Raw genomic sequence first — 25650 nt, 5'->3', positions numbered from 1 at the left:
AACTATTAGCCACATTACATCATTTCCAAGATTTAAGTAGGCCAAATATCAGTTAATATTACAGAGTACAAGATCCAAAATTGAAGTCATACAGTACCTTCTGGTACTAGAGGACTGTTTTTCTAATCCTGTCCCCAACTCCTGAACAAGATCTAGACATTCTTGACAAGATCTTGACATTCTTTTTTCCTGACAGGACATGTCTGCACATGCCTTATACTGTAGTTGATTATAAAAAAATTGACTTAAGTCTTGGTTAACATAATCATGGAGTAATAATCAAAACAGGAGCAAAAGGATAACCAATCAGAAGTATAAAAAAAGCTTTATTAGTGCATATGTACAAATTTACAAGGTCAGAAACTGGAGAAATACAAACAGCTTTAAAACACAATTTGCTTTTTCTTCAGTTTAAAGTGACTTTTACCTGATTGTGATACAATAGAAAGTACAGAAGAGTAAACTGCTTTTTAAATACTGGAATTTTATGGAGAATACATTCACACATAAAAGGGAGGTGAACTTTGGACCAAGTCAAGAAAATGGAGACACATTAATACATGGAGTGGCTCTTATTACGTTTACTGCCACATATGTAAGGGGGAAATTCTCATAATCAAAGACATGAACACCTGCTGCCGCTGCTGCCTATATTAAAATTTAAATATGTCACCTAGTATGTGAAATGACTGAGCTATAAGTTCTAGAATCTGTGGGAAAGAATACTCTGAAGAGTGTGGCCATCTGTTAGTACCAGGTGAACAACCTGCTATACTCAGTACTTCAGGCATGGCAGACTAGAGGAAGAGGTCAGAAAGAGATTCCTATAATCCCAGTTAAGCAAGGTAGAATACAGAGCTGCCTTCTTAATTGCACTTGTTCTGAAGAAGTTAATGAGAGAGAGCGCCACACTAGGAAATACATAGCCTCTACTGGGCAGGAAAATCATTCTTTCTTAGTGGGTCCTCTACAGAGGTGTCATACTCATGAGCCATATGTTCAGACTGATGAGGTTAATGGCTCTAACATGCTGAATTTGCCAGTGTAAGAATAAAGGCAGCCAGGTCAAAGCATTCAGTCACCTCACCTTTCAGCAAAATAGAGAAATTACACTTCACGAATGTGGGAATTTTGTATGTGTATGCTCTTACCCAGGAAATGCATATGCTCTCCCTCATAACATTTTAGTTCACTGACAACAGTAAAACTGGTTAAGACTCTGAACTGAATATATATATATATATATAAAAAAAAATCAATAATAAAAATTTAAAAAGAAATTAAGAAACTATGTGTTTGGAGCCATTTTCCTCCTCTTCAGTCTTGCTCGCCAATCTTCAGGAAGGGCTTCAAAATTTGCATTTCTCTCTGCCATGCCACTGTGAAAACAATATACAAATTACTTCACTAAGAAAAAAAAGAATGGAACTGTTCATTTCCTAGCAAATAAAAACTAACTGAAACCTAAAAGCTGACCTATAACATCTAAGCTTATGAAAATATCTCAAGATTCTCAGCTACGTAGCAACATACTCTTCATCAAATATCTTAATTCAAACAGGTCAACCAAACATAAAACACTCTTTCTGTTTAGTTTCACTCATGTTAGTGCTTATTTACTTTTCTATCTCCCCAGTAACAAAGCCATACTGAAGGAATACAACACATTCTTTTTTTCTTTCTTTTTAGGGCCTCGCCTGTGGCATATAGAAGTTTCTAGGCTAGGGGTCAAAGTGAAGCTGCAGCTATTGGTTAGAGCCACAGCTCTGATCCAAGCCCCATCTGTAACTGTGGCAACTCTGGATCCTTAACCCACTGAGTGAGGCCAGGGATCAAATCTTCATCCTCATGGATACTAGTAGGGTTCTTCACCAGCTGAGCCACATGAGAACTCCACATAACACATTCTTGTAAAAGTCTTTCTTGGCCCCTAGGAGTTATGATTCTCTGTCACTGATACATTTTAACTCACAGGAAGATATATCTAACCTTCAACATACCTATCATAAATAACCCACTGTGCCAAGGTGGAAACTCCAGACCTAATGTTTTTCAGATTCTCTTTCGATCAGTTGTAAATACGACTGATCATTTATGGCTTATTCAATCATTTAAAAACTGAGTAAAACTCAGATTCTAAGAGGTCCCATTGTGTCCTCAAAGATGTGGGTTTGATCTTTGGCCTTACTCAGTGGGTTAAGGATCCTGTGTTGCTGCAAGCTGCAGCCTAAGTTGCAGATGTGGCCCAGATTTGGTGTTGCCATGGCTATGGCACAGGTGTGCAGCTACAGCTCCAATTTGGCCCCTGGCCTGGTAACTTCCATAGGCGGAACATGTGACCATAAAGAGAAAAAAAAAAAAGAAAAAACTGAACAACTCAGATTCTACCTTGCAGTTACCAGAATGGACACTTTGGACCCTTTTATAAATCTAAAATAACCTACGGTAATGACAGGATCTTTGTAACTTCCCATCATCTTGAAATAATTTTCTATTTCATCACTGTAGCCTGTGCTACACCTGCAGCAATGCCGGATCCTCAACCCACTGCACCACAAGGGGACCTCTATTTATTTTAAATGTCTATAAATTTGTAAAATTTATCTAGCTACGACCACCACAACCTGCTCCATCTGTGGTCTCTTTTCTTTTACCTGACCAGCTGCTGCTGTTTCCATTCTTCAATTCGCTTCTGTGCGGTTGATTCCCGGTCTTCCTCACTGGAGCTGGAGTTCTCCTCTTCATCTAACTCACGCTGGATACTCTGCCACTTCTTTACCAGAGATGGCATTTTGGTTTTACTCTTCTTTGACTGTAACAAAGGTTAAAGGTCAGAGATGGAATATAATAAATAAAACAATGCAATGAATCCTGCAAATGAGATCAGGAGATTTCCTTAGTTCTAAGGAATAACTGAACTTTAAAATCAAAGGAAGAGTGGAGTTTCCATTGTGGCTCAGTGGTTAACAAATCCGACTAGGAACCATGAGGTTGCGGGTTCGATTCCTGGCCTTGTTCAGTGAGTTCAGGATCCGGCGTTGCTGTGGCTGTGGTGTAGGCCGGTGGCTACAGCTCCAATTAGACCCCTAGCCAAGAACCTCCATGTGCCGTTGGTGTGGCCCTAAAAAGCAAAATAAAATAAAATAAAATAAAATAAAATAAATAGTAATAGCACAGGGAACTATATCCAATCACTTGAGATAGAACATGATGGAAAAGAAGGTATGTGTGTGTTTTGTGTCTGTGTGAATACATGAATTACTGGGTCACTATGCTCTACAGCAGAAACTGATAAAACATTGTAAATTAACTATGCTTTGATAAAAAAAATTTTAAAAAAATCAAAGGAACATAAACACCAGAAATAAATACCATTCCAAGTTCTTGCCAAAAATTCCTAAGGACTATACACTTAAAAACTGATTAAAAATTAAAAAGTGTAAATGTAGTATTTTATAAAATCAGGTTAGAAAAATTTCCTTTGGCCTCATTCTATGGAATTCAAAACTGTTGCCCTTATCTCCTCAGAATTAAGAGTGTACAATTCTGAATGGACAGTGTTCATATAAAACGAAAAACAGCACTGAAAAGAAATGACCAGCTCTTCTGAAAAGAGCAACAAAGTCAAAGACAACTATTAAATATGAAAAAAGCAAAGAGGCATATCAAAACATTAATGATGAAATTAGTTCTATGGAGATAGATTAAATTTTGTTTTTCTTCTGTTGGTTTACCTTCATTTTCTAAATTGCCTATAATAAACACATAATTTTGTACTATTTACTACATATTCAACATGGCTTGCTCTATCGCTATCTTCAGACTTCTGATCAACGGCCCTCTAGCAAAGACACCTTCCCTGACCACCTTATATGAAACAGTACTATCTTCCAAAGGCCTCTTTCTGTCCTCTTTCACTGCCTTTTTTTTTTTTTTTGCCTTTTTAGGGCTGCTCCTGTGGCATACGGAGGTTCCCAGGTTAGGGTCGAATTGGAGCTAGAGCCGCCAGCCTATACCATAGCCACAGCAACACCAGATCTGAGCCTTGTCTGCAACCTACACCACAGCTCATGGCAACAATGGATCCCTACCACACTGAGCAAGGCCAGGGATCCAACACATAACCTCATGGTTCCTAGTCGGATCTGTTTCCGCTGTACCATGACGAGAACTCCTCACTTCCCCCCCCCCTTTGTCTTTTGCCATTTCTCGAGCTGCTCCTGCAGCATATGGAGGTTCCCAGACTAGGGTCTAATCGGAGCTGTAGCCACTGGTCGACGCCAGAGCCACAGCAATGTGGAACCTGAGCCACGTCTGTGACCCACACCACAGCTCACGGCAACGCCGGATCCTTAACGAACTGAGCAAGGGCAGGGATCGAACCTGCAACCTCATGGCTCCTAGTTAGATTTGTTAACCACTGCGTCACCACGGGAACTCCCTCACTGCTTTTTTTAAAACTGCATTTTTTTTTGGTCTTTTTTTTTTTTTTGCTATTTCTTGGGCCACTCCCGTGGCATATGGAGGTTCCCAGGCTAGGGGTCGAATCGGAGCTGTGGCCACTGGCCTGCGCCAGAGCCACAGCAATGCAGGATCCGAGCCGCGTCTGCAACCTACACCACAGCTCACGGCAACGCCGGATCGTTAACCCACTGAGCAAGGGCAGGGATCGAACCCGCAACCTCATGGTTCCTAGTCGGATTCGTTAACCACTGCGCCACGATGGGAACTCCTAAAACTGCACTTTTAAACAATGAACATATATTTGTTTATCTGTATCTGTAACTGAGTTCCCCCTCCACTCTCTCCAGGCCCACCAGCAAAGCTCTACAAAAGCAGAGGTTGTGTTTCATTCACCATTAAATATGAATCACCTAGAGAGAATGCCTGACAAATAATATGTATTTAAAATATAGTTGCTGATATATCTGATTAGTTCTTTGAAATTAGAGAGCCACTGTATTAGTCATTGATAAAAACCATTTTTTTGGAGTTCCCTTGTGGCACAGTGGATTAAGGAGCCAGCAATGTCACAGCAGCTCAGGTTCCATCTCTGACCCAGGACTTCCACATGCCACGGATGTAGCCAAAAGAAAAAAAACCAACCACCCATTTTTAATCCCTGTATTCTGTTTTTGTTTTGTTTTGTTTTTGCTTTTTCAGGGCTGCACCTATACTATATGGGAAGTTCCCAGGCTAGGGAATCGGAGCTATAACTGCTGGCCTAGGCCACAGCCACAGCAATGTGGGATCCAAGCCGTGTCTGCAACCTACACCACAGCTCACTCATGGCAATGCCAGATCCCTGACCCACTCACTAAAGCTAGGGATCGAACCTGCATTCTCATGGATACTAGTCAGATTTGTTCCCACTGCGCCACAACAGTAACTCCTATCGCTGTTTTGAAGACCTGGCCAAGTCACACTATAAGCATGACCAGCAGGCACTCAGGAGTCAGATGTGACTGAGTGCTGTGCTCCTATGAGGACTGAGTCTAGGGGCCCAAGCTGTTTTTCCCACTTGCACTTGAGACAAACACATTTCTTAAGTCCCCAAAGAGTCTCAAGTTTAATATTTTCAGTCTTTTAAATTACTTGGGGGAAGTTCCCTGGTGGTTCAGCGGGTTAAGGATATGGTGTTGTTACAGCTTTGATCCCTGGCCCTGAACTTTCACATGCTGCAGGTGCAGCCAAAACAGAAAACAAAGTGTATTTGGCTCCCTGCTCAAAACCCTATTTTGACTGTCATTGTTGACAGTTTTTAACTTTCTGGGGAAATGAATATCCATCTACCATGCTTAGATCTTCTGCTCCATACACCTTCCCACATTCTATTCTGTCATTTCACCTGTGGTACACCTGACCCACTGTATACACACCCTTCCAAAAGGCTCCCAACACAACTTGCTCTGAGTTAGCAGGAACCAACTGAGTAAAAAGTAGCATGAATTAATAATGGTCACCTGTGCACAGAGGGCTTAACCAAACTTTTGCAATTAGGAATAAAAAACACAGATCTAAGTAGAGTTATGATACTCCTGAATACATAATCCATTTTTTAATAGGGGAATACTTCAGTTGGAGGAATAAAGATTAAATGGCTAGAATTCTTTTTTCTGGTTTTGTTTTCCAGAAAACTGCACATAAAATGATTAGGAAATATATATGTTAAATGTAAATATTGGTCTCAAATATTCTTTTCCTTTTTATGGCCACAGCAGGGATTGAACTGGAGCTGCAGCTGGGGTCCAAGCCACAGCAACAGTCGATTCAAGCTGCATCTACAACCTACACCGCAGTTTATGGCAATGCTGGATCCTTACACACTGAGTGAGGCCAGCTATGGAACCCACATCTTCATAGCAACAACATAGGGTCCTTAATCCACTGATCCACAACGAGAACTCCCTCAAATATTCCTGAACATTAGAGGTATTAAGTATAAATTTTACAGTCTTTAAAAATGGCCCTGCAGTTCCTGTTGTGGCTCAGCAGTAACAAACCTGACTAGTATCCATGAGGATGCGGTTTGATCCCTGGCCTCGCTCAGCAGGTTAAGGATCCGGTGTTGCTGTGATTTCAGATGAAGCTCAGATTTCGCATCGCTATGGCTGTGGTGTAGGCCAGCAGCTATAGTTCCAATTGAACCCCTAGCCTGGGAACTTCTACATGCCTCAGGTGTGGCCCTAAAAAAAAAAAAAAACAACAAAAACCTCTGGGAATTCCCTTGTGGCACAGCAGGTTAAGGATCCACTGCTGTCACTGCAGCAGTCTGGGTTGCTGCTGCGGCCAGTGTTCGATCCTTGGACCAGGAATTTCCATCAGCTGCAGGTGTGTGCAAAAGAAAAAAAGAGGCCTGTAACAATAAAAAAACTGAGTCGCTGTTTTCAGATACTAGATATGTAAAACTGATATATTAACATAGAATCCTGGATTTCAAAATGATTATTTATGAGACTATAAATGCATGACTGGCTAAAAAATTACTTGTTTGAACATGAAGTTCCCATCATGGCTCAGTGGTAATGAACCCAACTATTATCCATGAGTACATGGGTCTGATCCCTGGCCTTACTCAGTGGGTCAAGGATCTAGCATTGCTGTGGGTGTGGCATAGGCCGGCAGCTGTAACTCCAATTCCACCCCTAGCCTGGGACTTCCATATGCCACTGGTGCTGCCCTTAAAAAAAAAAAAAAAAAGAAAAAAAAAAAAGAAAAGGAGTTCCCGTTGTGGCTCAGTGGTTAACAAATCCAACTAGGAACCACGAAGTTGTGGGTTTGATCCCTGGCCTTGCTCAGTGGGTTAAGGATCTGGCATTGCCATGAGCTGTGGTGTAGGATGCAGACGCAGCTTGGATCCCACATTGCTGTGGCTGTGGCGTAGGCTGAAGGCTACAGCTCCGATTAGACTCCTAGCCTGGGAACCTCCATATGCCACAGGAGCAGCCCTAATAAAGGCAAAAAAAAAGACGAAAAAAGACAAAAAAAAAAACCCAAAATACAAAAAAAAACCACCCCAAGACATATTTCAAAAAAGGAATAGTAAACCTTCCTGTATCAGTAAGTACTACAGTAACTTATTAATTATTAACGTAAATGGATTAAACTCTACAATTAAAAGACCCATAACGGAAGAATGAATTAAAAAAGCAGAATCCAACTGATCATGTCTATAAGAAATTAATCTTATATCTAAGGACATATACAAGTTTAAAGTGAAGGGACAGGAGTTTCCATTGTGGTTGAGTGGTTAATGAACCCAACTAGCATCCATGAGGACGCAGGTTTGATCCCTGGTCTTGCTCAATAGGTTAACGATCCAGCGTTGCTGTGGCTCTGGCATAGGCTGGCAGGTACAGCTTCGATTGGACCCCTAGCCTGGGAACCTCCATATGCTGCAGGTGTGGCCCTAAAAAGTAAAAAAAAAGTGAAGGGACAAAAATCCCCCACATTCCGTGAAAATAGTAACCAGAAGAAAGAAGGGATAAACAGATTAAATGAAGACAAAAATACATTTTATTTCTTGCTTTTTTTTTTAGGCTGCACTGGTGGCACACGGAGGTTCCCAGGCTAGGGGTCAAATCCGAGCTGTAGCTGCTGGCCTACACCACAGCCATGGCAACGCCAGATCTGAGCCCTGTCTGCAACCTATACTGCAGCTCACAGAAATGCTGGCTACTTAACCCACTGAGCGAGGCTAGGGGTCGAACCTGCTTCCTCATGGATGCTAGTCAGATTTGTTTCTGCTGAGCCACGATGGGAACACCCCCAAAATATATTTTAAGTGAAAAAAACAAACAAACAAACAAACCAGTTAAAAGAGATAAAGAACATTACATAATGATAAAAGGATAAACCGTACCACTTATAACAGCATGAAGAATAAAATACCTAAGAATAAATTTATCCAAAGGGGTGAGAGCTGCACAATGAAAAGTACAAAACATTGCTGAAAGAAATTAAAGACCTAAACAAATGGAAAGGAATCTTGTGCTAATAGACTGAAAGATTCAATATTGTTAAATAGGTAATATGGCTCAAACAATCTACAGATTAAATGTGATTAAAATTCCACTGGCCTTTTAATGTAGAATTGAAAAAACTGAACTATAAATTTATATGAAATCACAAGACAGCCTGAATAGCCAATACTGAAAAAGAAGCACTAAGTCAGAGACTCATACTTCTCAAATTCAAAACATAACACAAAGATATAGTAATCAAAATGGTGTGGTGATGACATAAAGAACAATGCAATCAACCCACATTTCTATAGTGAATTGATTTTAGATAAGGTCTCCCATTCAATGGGGAAAGAAATGGTCTTTTCAACAAATGGTGCTGGGATATGATATCCACACTCAAGAGAATGAAGCTTGATCTCTACCTGACACCATACAAAAATTACCTGAAAATGGACCAACATCTTAAATGCGAACAAGACTATAAAACTCTTATAAGAAAAAACAACTCACAGGATGGGAGAAAATCATTTAAAGATCATGGATCTTATAATGGACTTGTATCTAGAATACATAGATGGAACTCTTAACAATTCAGCAACAAAAAAACCCCAGTTGAAAAACAAGACAAATTGGGAACTATGTCTAGTCACTTATGATGGAGCATAATGTGTGAAAATAGAATGTGTACATGTATGTGTAACTGGGTTACCATGCTGTACAGTAGGGAAAAAACTGTATTTGGGAAGTAACTATTAAAAAATAATAATAAAATGAAAAAAAAGTATAATAAAAAATAAAAGTAAAGAAGAAGAAGAAAAAAAAAAAGAAAAACAAGACAAATGGAGTTCCTGTTGAGGCCCAGTAGGTTAAGGATCTGACTGCAGAGGCACAGATTTGATACCTGGCCTGGTGAAGTGGGTTAAGGATTGAGTGCTGCCACAAGTGCAGCTCAGATTAGATCCTGGCCTGGGAACTTCTATATGCTGCTTGTGCAGCCAAAACACAAAACAAAAACAATGCCCTAAAACAGACCACAAAGACTTGAGTAGACATTTCTTCAAAGAAGATAAACATATGAGACAAAAAACAAATGAAAAGGTACAACATTTTGACTCACTAGAGAAGGCTAAATGAGATACCACTCCATTCCTGCCAAGCCTGATATACTAATAATTTTGGGGGGGAGGGTGCATCTGTAGCATGCAGAAGCTCCCAGGACAAGGATCAAGCCCAAGCGACAGCAGTGACAACCAGGCACCCCAATAATAATTTCTAAAAGAAAATGTACAATAATAATGGTTGGTGAGCATTTGGAAATATCAGAACCCTTGTACACTTCTGGTGGTAATATAAAATAGTTCAGCCACTGGGGAAAAACTCTGACAGTTTCTCAAAAACTTATACAGAATTACCATATGAGCCAATAATTCCACTCTTAAAATATATACATACCCCAAAGAAATGAAAACAAGCACTCAATATGCATGTTCCCATAGACTGTTCATAATAGCCAAAAGAAATAAAACAATACAAATGCCCATCAACAGATGAATGGATAAACAAATTGTATATACACACATGGAAAATTATTCAGCCATAAAAAAGGAGGTCCTGGTACACATTACAATATGGATGAACCTGGAGATTAAGTGCTAAGTGAAAGAACTCAGATGCAAAAATTCACATACACACGATTCTAGAGCAGGTATACTGGTGAAAACAGAAAGCTGACCAGTAGTTCCCAGGGACTAGGGGAAGGAGTTAATGAGGAGTGACTGCTCTTTTGGAGTTAGGAAAATGTTATGTAACCAGAAAGAGGTGGTGGTTGCACCACACTATGAATATACTAAATGCTACTGAATTGTCTACTTTAAATATTACTTTGATAACACAAACCTTGTCTTTTTTTTTTTTTGTCTTTTGTTGTTGTTGTTGTTGTTATTGTTGTTGTTGTTGCTATTTCTTGGGCCGCTCCCACGGCATATGGAGGTTCCCAGGCTAGGGATAGAATTGGAACTGCAGCCAGAGGCCTACACCACTGCCACACCAGATCTGAGCCGCGTCTGAGCTCAGAGCAACGCCGGATTCTTAACCTAATAACACAAATTTTAAATAAAAATTTGGGAGTTCCCGTTGTGGCGCAGTGGTTAACGAATCCGACTAGGAACCATGAGGTTGCGGGTTCGGTCCCTGCCCTTGCTCAGTGGGTTAACGATCCGGCGTTGCCGTGAGCTGTGGTGTAGGTTGCAGACGCGGCTCGGATCCTGCGTTGCTGTGGCTCTGGCGTAGGCCGGTGGCTCCAGCTCCGATTCGACCCCTAGCCTGGGAACCTCCATATGCCGCGGGAGCGGCCCAAAGAAATAGAAAAAAAAAAAAAAATTAAATAAAAATTTAAAGAGAGATTTACCATACCTTATCTTTCTTTCCTTTTTTGGTCTTCTCAGGTGGTGGCACTTTGGGGGCTGGTGGTGGTGGTGGTGGAGGAGGAGGAGGAGGAGGAGGTGGTGGTTCTATAATGGCAGTGGTAGGCACAGCACTCCGGGCCTGAACTGGCTGCAATGTGGGGGCAGTTACTGCCAATGGGACAGAACATTCAGCATAGCTCATAATTGCAGGAGCTGATGCCAGTCCTAGATAATTTGATTGTAGATTCATTCCCCTGGCCTGATGACCCATTCCTGTTGCTGGATGGCTAACTGCTATTGTTTGGTGTCCAATTCCTGTGGTCTGGTGTCCAATCCCTGTTGCCTGGTGACCTAACAGAAAATACATGAAAAGGAACTATAAAAAGCACATTGTGAAAAAGCCAAAAACAAGGAAAAGAAAGAAAAGGAAATTGAGGGTTAGAACACCCACAAAATGATTCTAATACATCTTTTCCTCAAAAAACATAGCCACATATTCTGGTGGCAAACTATTAATTTCTGAACATTTTAACATTAAAATACTTAAACATCAAGATCACTGATGTTAGGTAAATATACAGAAAACAACATGGAAGGATATATGCCAAGCTCTTAAGAGTGGTTTTTAGTAACTGAAAGAAACACACACACAGTCTTTGTAGTGAAACACATTCAGTGTTTCTTCAATGCCTATCTTATTCTGGAAACAAAGATAATGCACTGATGAAATTACCTTGTAAACACAATGCTTACCTGTAGCCATACTTGACTGGCTGTAGAGGACTGGAGAACTACCTATGGTAGCTGATCTCTGAACTACTGCAGTACTCATTTCTGTAGCTTTTCTCTTTATTGCTTTAGTGGAAGGAGAACTAGAGATGGTAGAATCAGCTGAACTCTGAAAAGGAGAGATTCTAGTTAGTGGCTCAAGATCTGGTTAAATACCCTCTAAAATAAAACATGGTGTCAGTCATCCCCAGGTCCCCAAGACTCTTCAGAATGCCACATGGCCTTTCTCACCTGGCTAGTGACAACTGGGGTTTGTGCTGAAGGTTTCAATGGCGTATCCTCCTCTGTTCCTGGGGCAGGAGGCTCCTCACTTCCCTCATCCTCCATCTCTACTTCCTGAATCTCACCATCTTCTACTGGAGGAGGAGGGGGGGGAGGGGGAGGAGGGGATTCTGGAGGTGGAGGTGGAGGTGGTGGCATTTCCAAAGGTAATGGAGGTTGAAGCACAGGCACATTTGACTGAAGGAGGGTCCAGAATGGAGTAAGTGGCATGAGTGACGAAGAAGAAACTTGACCAGAAAAGGATTCTTTACAAAGGGAACCTATGAAAACAAACAGGAGTCAGGGGAAAAAAAAACAAGCCTAAAACTTAAATGTTCAATTGGTGAGACACAATCTGTCCCACACACATGTATTCTACACTGACGTCACTGAAATATTAAACTCAGTTCAAAAATGACTTCCACGAAAGATAAATTTATAGAATTTACAGTTAGCACTGGCCTTAGCTGTGTTGTATCAGTCTTGTTTTGGGGGGGGGGTCCAGGTTTCATGGATGAGTAAATGAAGCACATCACATTAACTCAGTAAAAAATTCAGTCATTTGAACCTGAAGTTTTTTATTTCAAAGTATACAACCAGAAGGCAACACTTGGGATCTTTTTTATGTCAAAAGTGAAGGAGTGAACGATGTGCATTTTCCATACTGATTCCATGTGTTTATTCTTCAGTGAGCGAGCTAAGTGATTAGGGATGATCCAGAGAAGTACCCCTTCAAAACACTCAAGCAAATTCTACCCATTTTAATTAATTTGGGTTACTAAGTTTAAAAAATCCATTTGCAAGGTGATATTGTCAACTCTATCATTTCTTCACACCTTTGTGTGAATTATTCACTTGCTAAATCACAGTAACAAATTAAGGAGGGTAATTTTTTATTTCTGTGATGAGAAAAGGGAAACTCATTGAAGAGAATGAATCTTCAAGGTAAACGATAATGATAAATGGTAACACACCAAAGAGGTATTTGAAGATACAGAGGACTTGAAATGGCTGTTGAAGTTAAGAAATTAATAATTAATTACTGTCCTTTCTTTGCTGGGAAAAGCTCTAAAAATTAGAGAAAATAGGAAGATATACTTACTTGTAGCCTTCCCCATCCCTCTTTATCGTCAATAGGGAAGTTTCACAATATCTGGGACTATTAGATATATATCCCAGGAATGTTGAAGGGGATTTTCTCCCTAAAATCATAGAATTTAGGAGTAGAAGAAACATGAGAAATCATCTAATTTAACCCTCTCATTTTTAAGGTAATGAAACCCAGGAGGGAAATGATTTGCCCAAGATCACACAGCTCTTAATGGCCAGTCTGACTCCTAGACTAGTACTATTTTAACAAGATGTCCTCATGAAACATCAAGGAGTCCAAGAGCTTTAGAAATTTCAAATAAATTTAACTTCTCATGGAGAAGAGATCCAGATGCAGTCACCAATCAAATTTCTTGGTCAAAGCAGGAAATTAATTAAGGTCTCTATTATAAAAGGCTCTAGGACAAGGATAAGGCTTTTCATCTTACTGTGCTCAAAATATATCACGCTGGAACTCAACAATGTAAAACCAAAGCAACCATGAACCATTTGGCTTTTACAACAGCTTTACTTTTTAGAAACAGATGAATGACACATTATGCAAAAGACTTTAAGAACATGATTCACATGGTTACTCTAATTTTTTTTTTTTAAGGCCATACCTGCAGCACATGAAGTTCCTGGGCTAGAGGTTGAATCGGAGCTACAGCTACCGGCCTACGCCACCACCTCAGCAGCATGGGATCCGAGCTGCATCTGCAACCTACACCACACACAGCTCATGGCAACGCCAGATCCTTAACTAAAGCAAGGCCAGGGATCGAACCCGTGTTCTCATGGATACTAGTTGGGTTCGTTACCGCTGAGCCACAACAGGAATCCCAACTCTAATTATTTTGAGAAATGCTTACTATCAAGTAAAAGAGCACTGAAAAAAAAATTCATCAGAAAACAAGATTGCAATTTTCTAGCTAAAAGAATTCAAATATCTCATTAAACTTTTGTATTTGGTCATATCTAATATGAATCTATACACTAACTTTTAGACAGTCTGGGTATGGTAGGCAGTCTACTATATTATATACTAGTATGTCAAAATTATATCAGAATGAAGGTAACAAACATCGAAGATTAATAACTTATTAAACTTCCTTTTACTGAACCAACCACAATATACAGTAGGTAAATAAATTCGTCAGATTTTATATACTGGTAAGTTTCTTTATCTAGAAGCATAAAGCAATACTGGTATAGTTATGATGGTGAGAAATTGCTATGCAAAATAAAATCAAGGAAACAGAGTAGGTTTAGGTTAATAATGTGGTTTACAACCTTCCACAAAGTTAACCAAAATTAATACTTTAGATAAATTAGACTTGATAAATTAAGATCACACACAGAATACTTTTAGAGTTAGTATCTGAATCCCAAACTAAATTTACTCAAAATACAAAAGCTGTGCCTTAACATTGATAATTATCTTCTTTAGCTTATTTTTCTCTTTTCTTTCTTTTTTTTTAAGGGCTGCACCCACCGCATATGGAGGTTTCCAGGCTAGGGGTCAAAATGAATTGGAGCTGTAGCCTCTGGCCTATGCCACAGCAGCGCCAGATGTGAGCCACATTTGCGAACTATGCCACAGCTCACAGCAACACCAGATCCTTAACCTACTGAACGAGGCCAGGGATCAAACCCGCGTCCTCATGTATACTAGTCAGATTGGTTTCCAATAAGCCACAATGGGAACTCCTCCTTTAGCTTAAATACTAAGAATTTTAAGAAATCTTAGCTTGAAGATCCATAGATGTCTATTAAACAGCATTTTTCTTAATTTCTAAATTTCATGCCACTTTTCTTCATTTCTAAATTTAATCCATTTGGTGTATTTTGCCATTTAAGTCTGAAGTCTAAGGAAAGGTTAAAATGGTATATACATAGCTTTTACTACATGTTAGTATTTTTTGTTTATTTTGGCCACACACACAGCATGCCGAAGTTCCTGGGCAGGGACTGAACCCATGTGACAGCAGCAACTCAAGCTGCTATAGTTACAACACTGGATCCTTAACTAGCTGAGCAACAAAAGAACTCCTACACTAATAAATTTTAAAAAGCACAAGCTTAAAGACAGAATATTGTGGTGATATAAATTTTGAACTCTCCGAGAACATACTTTTTACATGCATCTTGATTTTATTTTATTTTAAATTTAGTGCAGCATTTACAGCATACGGAAGTTCCCAGGCTAGAGATCGATTCAGAGCTGTAGCTGCAGGTGTATACCACAGCACAGCAACTTGGGATCTGAGCCGTGTCTGAGACCTACACCACAACTCACAACAATGCTGGATCTTTTAACCCACTGAGTGAGGCTGGGGATCAAACCCTCATCCTCACAGATACTAGTCGGGCTCCCACCCCTCTGAGCCACAATGGGAACTCCCTGGATCTTTATTTCTATAACATAGAAAAGCAGGCTTGCTTTCCTACAAGGGCAGGCTTTATTGTTTTCCTGTATTCTCCCCAAAAATATTATTGCTTAGTATTTTGAGCCAAGAGGCCAGTTTATCAGTTTAAATTAAGAAGTTATTATACAAATGATAGTTCCACAGAAACTTGGAAAAGCAGCTAAATTTAACCTGACAGATGTCCAACAAGACAGATACGTTGGAAATCTTGAAATATCACTTATCTTTAGAGATACAATGTTAAATTCAAACACTGAACAATGATCAAAAATGAATGGAACTTTGAAACTTCCTTGTTCTTCAGTGTAGTTTTTCTTCTTTAAAAGATGTTTTTTACCACTGTGGGACTGGTATACATCACAAACTGTCTTTTTTTTTTAAAATTATAGTTGATTTACAACACTGTCAATTTCACAAACTTTTTTTTTTTGGCCGTACCCATGGGATGCAGAAGTTCCCAGGCCAGGGAGTGAACTTAAGCCACAGCACCAACACTGAATCCTTAACTGCTAGGCCACCAGGGGAACACCACAAACTTTCTTTATAGGCTTAAAATAGTGATTGGTATTGGTCTTCATTCCAAAGACCCTAGTACAAGATTCGGATTTTACTTGGATCAAGTTTATCACATGGTTTTAGTAGCTCTCAATAAAGAGGCTTATAAAAAGAATATGGCAATAAAGAGGATATAAGCTGGTTTACCAGTGGCTTTTTCCTTGACCAGATGGTACTAACTTATGTATCATGAACAAAGAGAGAAAACAGTATTTACTCTAAGGTGTTCACACAACACTTACAAAACCAACTTACTATACATATCTACCAATGCTACCCAAAGAATGAGCAAGTAATCTAAAGAAAATCTCTTCATGAAAATGGTACATACAACCTGTAACTTAAGAAAACATTTTCCTGAAATATTAAGTAGAAAGCCACCTTTTTGCTATTTCCTAAAATTATCACTGTAGTCACTGTTGCTTTTTTATTTTGAGTGACGTGATAATGATTCCCAGACTATTTAAGAGGTTAACAAAATAACTGCCACATAACCCATTTTATTTGGTACATTATCAAAACTTTACTATTGAGACTGGGGAGCCAGTAGAATATGAAACATCATTTTTGGTAACTAGAGGACGAAAAAAATTCAACTATTTCATATATGACAAAAAAAATATTTCATCTTTTTATCCTCAAAGATTTATGACTTCGTTTTTTAAAATTTGAAATATTGTTGATTTACAATGTTGTGTTTGTTTCTGGTATACAGCAAAGTGATTCAGTTATACCTATATACCTATTCTTTTTCAGATTCTTTTCTTTATAGTATATTACAAGATACTGAATATATTTCACAAAAGTTTATGATGTTGCAGACTCTTACCTTCATATGCTATCATTTAAACAAATATCTACCAGGTTTTTTTAGATCAAAATGTTGTCTGTTCATCATAGTCTTGACTTTGCTTCACTATCCACTTATGTTTGTCATTTTGAGAAAGAGATGGGCTTGGGGGGTGGGAGATATCTTTTTCCATAATGTGGAAATCAACCATGGCTCTTCAGATTCTCAGAGTAACTGAGGAGCTATGAATGCTTTTTGTTTCTTTTTTAAATTTATAAAACAAAACTGAAGTTCTCTAAGAATATTTTAACTAGATTGAGCCACCTTAATTGTTTTATACTAGAATATTGTTGGTGATTTGCAACTATCAATTATTTGCTTCTCTGAAACAAGTATGGTCTTAGTTTCACAGCATTTATTCAGGTCATTTTGGTTCATAATAATCATTCTTCTTATCACACTACTGGAATGGAAAAATGAGGTTGCAAAATCAAGACTACTAAGTGTTCTATACAAACACAGAACAAATCTATTACTCCACACAGATACTGACAATTTAAGTCTCTGGTTCCTTAACATTAATTCCTGTTGTTAAAAAGCCACAGCTTTGTCTATGGCATGACATAGTGATTATAGGACAATCTTTTACAATCAAATATAATAGCTTTTCGTTTTATTTTTTAGCAGAGTCTGGTATCAATAGCATATTTATTTTCAACTAGCCATTGTTTTAGTTTTCTTCAACACAACCCCTGCATTCATTCTTTCTTTTTTATTAGGGCAAGCCCCTATTTTTCAGTTAGAAATTTATGTGATTAAGATTTAAATTCTTTTATATATCAATACAAGTTTGTTTTTCTTCCTCTAAAATAACTTCTCTCCAAGTAACCCAGAGTAAATCATCCCACCTGTGGAATTTTCAGAAGATTCTGTAGAATTTGAGTCAGTGCCAGTTTTGTCTTTTAAGGTCTGTTTCGACGTCTCGTCTCTACTCTCCTGTGCTTGGCTTTCTTCCTCTTCCTCCTCACCATCTGGGAACTCCCACTGAGACTCTCCCGACTGTTCGTTTACATAGAAATACCGTCTATGATCCCTAGATTACAAGAAAGAAAACACAAGTTTCAAGACCCATTCTCCTATAAAGACACTTGCATTTGGTCCTGTCCCAGGACAGCAGTCTGCTCTCACAGGGACGAACCTCTTCTTAATGGACTGCTATTCACAAAGGCAACAAAGAGCTTTGACAATTCAGGATAGAGAACCAAGGATAATTCAAAGCTATTTGCACTGCCAGCAGCTCTGTGAATACAGCCCTGAGCCCTCTTAGTACAACAGATGACTTAGAAAACACCTCTCACATCTTTTTTTTGTTTGCCAATGCTTAACAGGGTTTCAAGTTTCATTAGCAAAGGGACTCGATCTCCTAGAACACTAATTTCCCTTCCAAAGAAGAGAACAACGAAGTTTGCGAAAGGTGACTCTTCCCCTCTTCAACCGTGGAATTCACATTTCATACTCTTGATATCAAACACAGTGAAAGCTAAAGAGAGGGAGAGGATCTGGGAGCTGAAAAATAAAAGAGCAAAGATTTCAAATAACGAAAAAAAAAAAATCAAGAAAAGCCAAATATAAAAAGAAATATTTTCATCTGACCTGCTGGCAGAAGATAGTAATCTTGTTCTTCATTCACATCTTCAGCCACGAAGCTTTCCTTAACTTCACCGAGGTTAATCAGGAGTAGTTGCTTCCAGAGGTCCTGTAAAGCGCACAGAGCTCTCGCATGCGCTTAACCCCCAAGCCCGCCCTACTCCGTGCAACAACACTCTGGAGTAAAAACCAGCTTTGTCCAATCTTGGGAAAAAATCCGTTACATGGAACACTTTAAACATTGCTTTTTGTTTCTCCAACGAGTGGCTGGCTCAAACTCTGTGCGTGCGGTGCTCTGCCTGCCCAGCACCGCTAATGCAGCTGCTCTCAGTCTCCAGACAGGCTGTCAGGTCGTCAGGTGGTGGTGATCACAAATCATGTCTGAGATGTCAAAGGTGAAAGGTGAAAAGGGGAGAAGAGTGCGTACCTGTCCCAGTGGCAGGACCAGCCTTTGGGAGTGGCGTTTATTTCATACTGTTTTAGTTGTTCTGCTGCATCCTGAAGTTTTCGTTTAAGGTAGTTTCCATTAAGAGCCCCTTCCCGCCAATCTGCAATCCGTGTCTAAAATCAACAAAGCAGTAAGTTAAAGACTTATTATTATATCAAGGACTTATTTATTATGTGCCTTTTATTCTGTGAAAAGGACATAAGTCTTCTGGTCCAAGACAGTATACTCTGGCAGGAAAGTAAGACCAAAGTGGAAAAGAAATTCTATCTTAAGTTCATAAAAAATCTTGTTTGCTCTTCAGAGTTCTGAAAAATGAAACTGCCATTACTGCCAAATCTCCAGTATCCGTGAAAATGAGCAGCAGTAGTTTTGGTTTTCCCTTTAGACTACATTAAGACATTTCCTCATTTATTTTACTTTTTAGGTTCATTCAATCTAGTACTGCCGTTAATCAATATTAAAGTTGTAGTTTTTAGGAAAATCAGTTAACTTCCTACAGGGATTCCTTACCTAATCCTACCCTGTTGTTTGTCGTAAAATAAACAGGTTAAAAAGGATTCAGGATCACAAAAAGGATTTTTTTTTTTAGGGCCGCAGGTGCGACATATGAAAGTTCCTAGACTACAGGTCAAATCAGAGCTACGGCTGCCAGCCTACGCCACAGCGATGCCAGATCTGAGCTGCGTCTGTGACCTAAACCACAGCTCATGGCAATGCCAGATCCTTAACCCACTGAGTGGGGCCAGGGATCGAACCCGTAACCTCATGAATACTAGTCAGGTTCATTTCTGCTGAGCCACAGTGAGAACTCCTGATTCAGAACTTTTCAAACAGGTTTATAATGCTTTAATACTTACAAATTATTTTCAACACTATGTGGTATCATTATCATGAATAGAACTTTCATAGTTTTATTTCCTGAGTTGGTGGTTCAAGTATGTATCAAGATTAAAAATTTAAATTTTTTCTTGTCTTTTTAGGGCCGTACCCATAGCATATGGAGGTTCCCCGGCTAGGGGTCTAGTCAGAGATGTTGCCTCTGGCCTATACCAGAGCCACAGCAACACTGGACCCGAGCCGCAACTGTGACCCACACCACAGCTCATGGCAACGTCAGATCCTTAACCCACTAAGTAAGGCCAGGGATCGAACCCGCAACCTCATGGTTCCTAGTTGAATTCATTTCCGCTGTGCCTATACCAGAGCCACAGTAGCACTGGATCCGAGCCGCAACTGTGACCTACACCACAGCTCGTGGCAACGTCAGATCCTTAAGCAAGGCCAGGGATCGAACCCGCAACCTCATGGTTCCTAGTTGAATTCATTTCTGCTGTGCTACAATGGGAACTCCCAAAAATTTAAATTTTAGATTAAAACATTCCTCACAGACACAGCATTTCAGTCAAACATTGACCGTTTACACTAAAAATGGCTAAATTACCTCAGTCTGTAAAAGCAGCACATGAAAGTTGGAGATGGACTGTCTATTAATGCCTAAGAATTCAAATTTACTTGTCAGGGTATTTGCCAGTTCTCCAATCTGAAACTGTAATTCAGGACAGAAAAAAGGAAAAATAAAAATAGAGTCAATAATATTTTCTTTATAATGTATTTATCATTACAGATACTACAAAATGAGTCTGCCTATAAATAGCCTTTCCCAAATACTGCATCCAGTTATGGAGAAAATAAAATTCTAATTTATAGTAAAATAATTCACGTAATAAAGTGATATATAACTATGTCAAGTCTAGTAGATGCATTATCTACTCTAACACAACATGGAAGGTGAAAACAGATCCTAAATCACAAACTTCCAATACTGTCCAAACCATCATTTATCAATTACTAATTGCTTATACTAGCCACACACTGAACAAAATTAATTCTTCCAGTCCCACCCCTACATAGCTGTAGACTAGTTGGTGACCGGATAAACTCCTTCGAATCAAGAGAATATGTTAAGTGGTTTTTCCAACAGACCACACTTAAATGAAATTGGAACTAACTATGCCTTTGCCTAAGGACACATAGTTCATGGCGGAATTAAATTTTACTCTCATTAGTACTTCCGAATAAGAGAAGCCTCTATTTGATGAACTACTGCTTTACAATGGAAATTTATAAAAAAGTAATTAAGCACTTAGAATTTATTTTTAGATAATTTCTCTACATCAAGGCAGTCTTGCATGTTGGTTTTTTGTTTTGGCCACGCACAAGGCATGCAAAAGTTCCCAGCCAGGGAAGTCAATCTTATAAACTCCTTATTTCAGCCTTAGATGTAACTTCCACCTAACCAAATAAATGATTTACATTTAGATAGTAAGGAGTACTTCTTACTACTTGCTAAAAGAAAAAGAAGGTAGGTTAATGCTGGCCAATTTAAAAAAATAGTTATTTGTCAAGTTTCATTAGGTAATATACATACTTTCAAATCCTGTTCTTCTTCAGCTTTAGGTGCTGTTTGTACTTTTAGCTTTTCTGGAGATTCTTCAACTTCCATTTCTTTGTCTGAATTTTCATCTACTTTTTCTGAATTTTCAGCACCAACTGCTGCAAAAGAAAACACATGAATTTAAATCAAAAGGACCAATATTAACAGAACACCAAATACATTTTCTTAGCCCTGTAGTGGGGATATCTGAAGGTTATTAGTGCTCTCCTTTGCCTGTGTTTCCCTACTTGTTAAGGAAGACCTAACAACTTGTCAACTTGTCTTTATAAGGCCAAAAAACTTAATCCTTTATAATTATGCTTCTCAAAAATGCATCTACATATATGCTTTACCCAAAAGTTTCTGCTTTCCCTTTCTCCTTCCTCTATTTTCTAATCCCTTCCAGAAAACCATGGCTTCAATTACCTACAAAAGCTAGGTATCAAACCTGGAACATGTAAGGGTTCTTTATCATGTGGGTTTTGGGGGAAAAAAAAAAAAAAAAAAGCTTTCTTTTGTGTGTGTGTATTTTTGACTTTTCCAGGGCTGCTCCCTCGGCATATGGAGGTTCCCAGGATAAGGGTCTAATCAGAGCTGTAGCCGCTGACCTACGTCACAGCCACAGCCACGCCAGATCCTTAACCCACTGAGCAAGGCCAGGGATCGAACCCGCAACCTCATGGTTCCTAGTTGGATTCGTTAACCACTGAGCCACAATGGGAACTCCAAAAAAAAAGGCTTTCAAAATCAAAGCAGCTCATCAAACTACCAAATAAGTTCCTTGCTGAGCTGGTTAAGACCTGTAGACAAACATTACTGGATCTGCCAACTCTTCCGGTTGGTGTTGTCTGTTGGTAGTGGAAATCTCCAAAAGAGAATAGGTTTACCTCAAACTTAAATGGACTAAAAGATATGAACTCTGGGAGTTCCCGACATGGCTCAGTGGTTAACAAATTGGACTAGGAACCATGAGGTTGCGGGTTTGATCCCAGGCTTTGCTCAGTGGGTTAAGGAGCCAGCGTTGCTGTGAGCTGTGGTGTAGGCCAGTGGCAACAGCTCCAATTAGACCCCTAGCCTGGGAACCTCCATATGCTGTGGGTGCGGCCCAAGAAATGGCAAAAAAAGATATGAACTTTGTGTTATGTTTGCTTGATACTTGCTTACTCAACTAAAACATTTACATAATGTTAATCAATCTCTCAGGAAGATCACAGGTTAAAAAAAAAAAAAGGTTTGAGTACCTTTCGTTAGCTCTGGTTAATCTCTGATGTAAAAAAGAAATGTAACTTTAACATCACTTTAAATGATTTTTCTTTTTTTTTCTTTTTCCACTATGCCCATGGCATAAAGAAGTTCCTACACCAGGGACTGAATCTGAGCCAAACTTGTGACGAGATCCTTAACCCACTGACACACAATAGAAACTCCTCCTTAGCTTTTATTAGTCTAAAATCTTGTTTTGGGTTTTTTTTGGGGGTGCTTTTTAGGGCCTCACCCGGGGCATATGGAGGTTCCCAGGTTAGGGGTCTAATCAGAGGTGTAGCCAATGGCCTACACCACAGCAATGCCGGATCCTTAACTCACTGAACGAGACCAGGGATCGAACCTGAAACCTCATGGTTCCTAGTGGGAATTGTTTCTGCTGCGCCATGATGGGAACTCCCTAAAATTCTGTATTAAGTATTCAGCCTTATAATAACTTTGATCTTTTTATTTGGTGATTAACATTCCTTTTGCATTTTCAAATTGTCTAAAACCAAATCTTTATTTTCTTACTTGTTTATAATTCATTTGGTTGTTAGCAGACTTTTTTTTTTTGCACCTCCACTCAGAGGTTTCTGGGCCAGGGATTGAACCCACACCACAGCAGTGACAATGCCAGATCCTTAACTGCTAGGCCACCAGAAAATTCCTAGACATCTCACATTTGGTGCAAGGTTTAAGAATTAATAACTTTAGAAGTTCCTGTCGTGGCGCAGTGGTTAACGAATCCGACTAGGAACCATGAGGTTGCGGGTTCGGTCCCTGCCCTTGCTCAGTGGGTTAACGATCCGGCGTTGCTGTGAGCTGTGGTGTAGGTTGCAGACGGGGCTCGGATCCCGCATTGCTGTGGCTCTGGCGTAGGCTGGTGGCTCCAGCTCCGATTCGACCCCTAGCCTGGGAACCTCCATATGCCGTGGGAGCGGCCCAAGAAATAGCTAAAAAGACAAAAAAAAAAAGAATAATTTTAGGCACTGCTAGAGCTCTAAGACTTGATTATTTTGGAGGACAATTAGGCAGGATCTATCAAATTAAAATGGGGTGTTCCCTGGTGGCTCAGTGGGTTAAGGATCTGGAATTGTCACTGCTATGGCTTGGGTCACTGCTGTGGAGTAAGATCAATCCCTGTGCGGGGGGGTGGAGAAAAGAGATCTTACACTGTTTGTGGGAAGAGAAACTGCTGGTGCCATAATGGAAAGAAAACAGTATAGAGTCTCCTCAAAAACTAAAAACTGAGAGTTCCCATTGTGGTACAGCAGAATTGAATCTGACTAGTATCCATGATGATGCAGGTTTGATCCCTGGCTTCACTCAGTGGGTCGGGAATCCGGCATTGCCATGAGCTGTGGTGTAGGTCACAGCTGTGGCTCGGATCCCATGTTGTTGTGGCCATGGCTGGCAGGTAGAGCTCCGATTCGACCCCTAGCCTAGGAACCTCCATATGCCGTGGTGCAGCTAAGGAGAACCCACGGTCTTTACACAGATATCAAGACAATTATGGCCTCACTCAATGGGTTAAGGATCTGGCATTGCTGTTAGCCGTGGTGTAGGCTGGCATCTGTAGCTCCTATTTGATCCCTAGCCTGGGAACTTCCATATGCTGTGAGTGCAGCCCTAAAAGGCAAAAACTAAAAACAAAACAAAAAAAATTATGGTGGCAAGTGACCAAAAATGGGAGAGAAAGGACTCAATCTCATTTTTCTCTTTTTGAGGGAGAAGAAATCCCCAATCAGTAGTGAATACACAATCCAATAGATTCCAGCAGCCTCTCAGATTCTTTCTCCTCCACCAGAGTGGAGCAGGAATAGAAGCTTCTTTCCCAGAATTTCCCAAAAGAGTAACAGTGCTGTCTCCCTCTATTTGCTGAAGAAGAAACAAAAAAAAGTTAAGAAAGATTTCTCTTCTATCTTTCAAGTATGATTAAAGCACAAATTACCAGTTTCTCCATTTTCTGGAGTCTCTCGTCCAGTTTTGCTAGAACTCCGGCTGGTAGATTCTGGACTGGTAGCGCGAACAAACATCTTCCACTTTCCTCTTTTAGACATAAGTCTACGCATTCCATCTTGAGATGTTGGCTGGCTAATATCAGAACGTGGACTAGACCCTGACATACTACCATCTCCTTCCTCCAAGGCTCGCAACTCTGCCTACATCAAACATGAAAATAAAGTTATCAACATTATTTTGAGTAGCAAGAATTATAACAATGTATTTTTGGAATTTAAATCCTTTAAGAACAAGTATTTCTTAATACACTTTTTAAGGGCTGCACCTGCAGCATATAGATTCTCAGTTAGGAGTCAAATCGGAGCTGTAGCCTCAGCCACAGCAACATGCGATCTGAGCCTTGTCTGTGACCTATACCACAGCTCATGGCAATGCAAGATCCTTAACCCACTGAGTGAGGCCAGGGATCAAACCTGTATCCTCGACGATGCTAGTCAGATTCACTTCCACTGAGCCACGATGGGAACTCCTCTTAATATATTTTTGGCCGTGCCCACGGCATGCAAAAATTTTTGTGCAGGAAATCGAACCTGTGCCACAGCAAGCAACCTAAGCCACTGCAGTGACAATGCTGGATCTGTAAGCTGCTCCTCTTTATTTTTTTAATGGCCACACTTGCAGCATATGCAAGTTTCCAGGCTAGGGGCTGAATCAGAGCTACAGCTGCTGGCCTATGCCACAGCCATACAAGATCCGAGGCAATGCTAGATCCTGAACCCACTGAGGGAGGCCAGGGATCAAAGATGCATCCTCATGGATACTAGTTGTGTTCGTTTCTGTTGAGCACACAATACGAACTTCTTAATCCGCTCCTCTTAACACATTTTTCATCAAGACCAACTGAGCATTATTCTCCATATCCTGTTGTTATTCAACAAATGCTTACGCACGACTATAGTTAGTAAATATTTACTTGAGGAATAGGTTCTAAAGATCCACTAACACATTTGCCATTATAGGAGTTCCCCGTGCCATAGCAGGTTAAGGATCTGGCATTGTACTGCTATGGTGTGATCCCTGGTCTGGGAACTTCTGCATGATGTGGAAATCATGCCCCCACCCCGGCACCCG

General features: G+C 39.9%; 1 protein-coding gene across 2 annotated transcripts in view; it reads right to left on the bottom strand.

Annotated features, from left to right (window-relative positions):
- Nucleotides 1-306: 306 nt before the first annotated feature.
- The window catches only part of FNBP4 (formin binding protein 4), a 35887-nt gene continuing 10543 nt past the window's right edge, over nt 307-25650 (bottom strand). For both annotated transcript variants that reach the window (XM_047775713.1, XM_047775714.1), the window contains exons 8-17: nt 24509-24719; nt 21307-21431; nt 20320-20424; nt 18858-18991; nt 17692-17876; nt 11891-12201; nt 11624-11768; nt 10878-11221; nt 2655-2812; nt 307-1379 (exon numbers count right to left, since the gene is read on the bottom strand). In XM_047775713.1, coding sequence (XP_047631669.1) covers nt 1289-1379; nt 2655-2812; nt 10878-11221; nt 11624-11768; nt 11891-12201; nt 17692-17876; nt 18858-18991; nt 20320-20424; nt 21307-21431; nt 24509-24719 — 1809 coding nt within the window. In that variant the 3' untranslated portion in view covers nt 307-1288. The remainder of the gene's footprint in view (nt 1380-2654; nt 2813-10877; nt 11222-11623; nt 11769-11890; nt 12202-17691; nt 17877-18857; nt 18992-20319; nt 20425-21306; nt 21432-24508; nt 24720-25650) is intronic.

This window comes from Phacochoerus africanus, chromosome 4 (genome assembly GCF_016906955.1).
Source record: "Phacochoerus africanus isolate WHEZ1 chromosome 4, ROS_Pafr_v1, whole genome shotgun sequence".
In the NCBI taxonomy this organism is placed as follows: Eukaryota; Metazoa; Chordata; class Mammalia; order Artiodactyla; family Suidae; genus Phacochoerus; species Phacochoerus africanus.
Note: the sequence above shows the minus strand (reverse complement) of the source record. Positions and strands in the feature narration are given on the sequence as shown.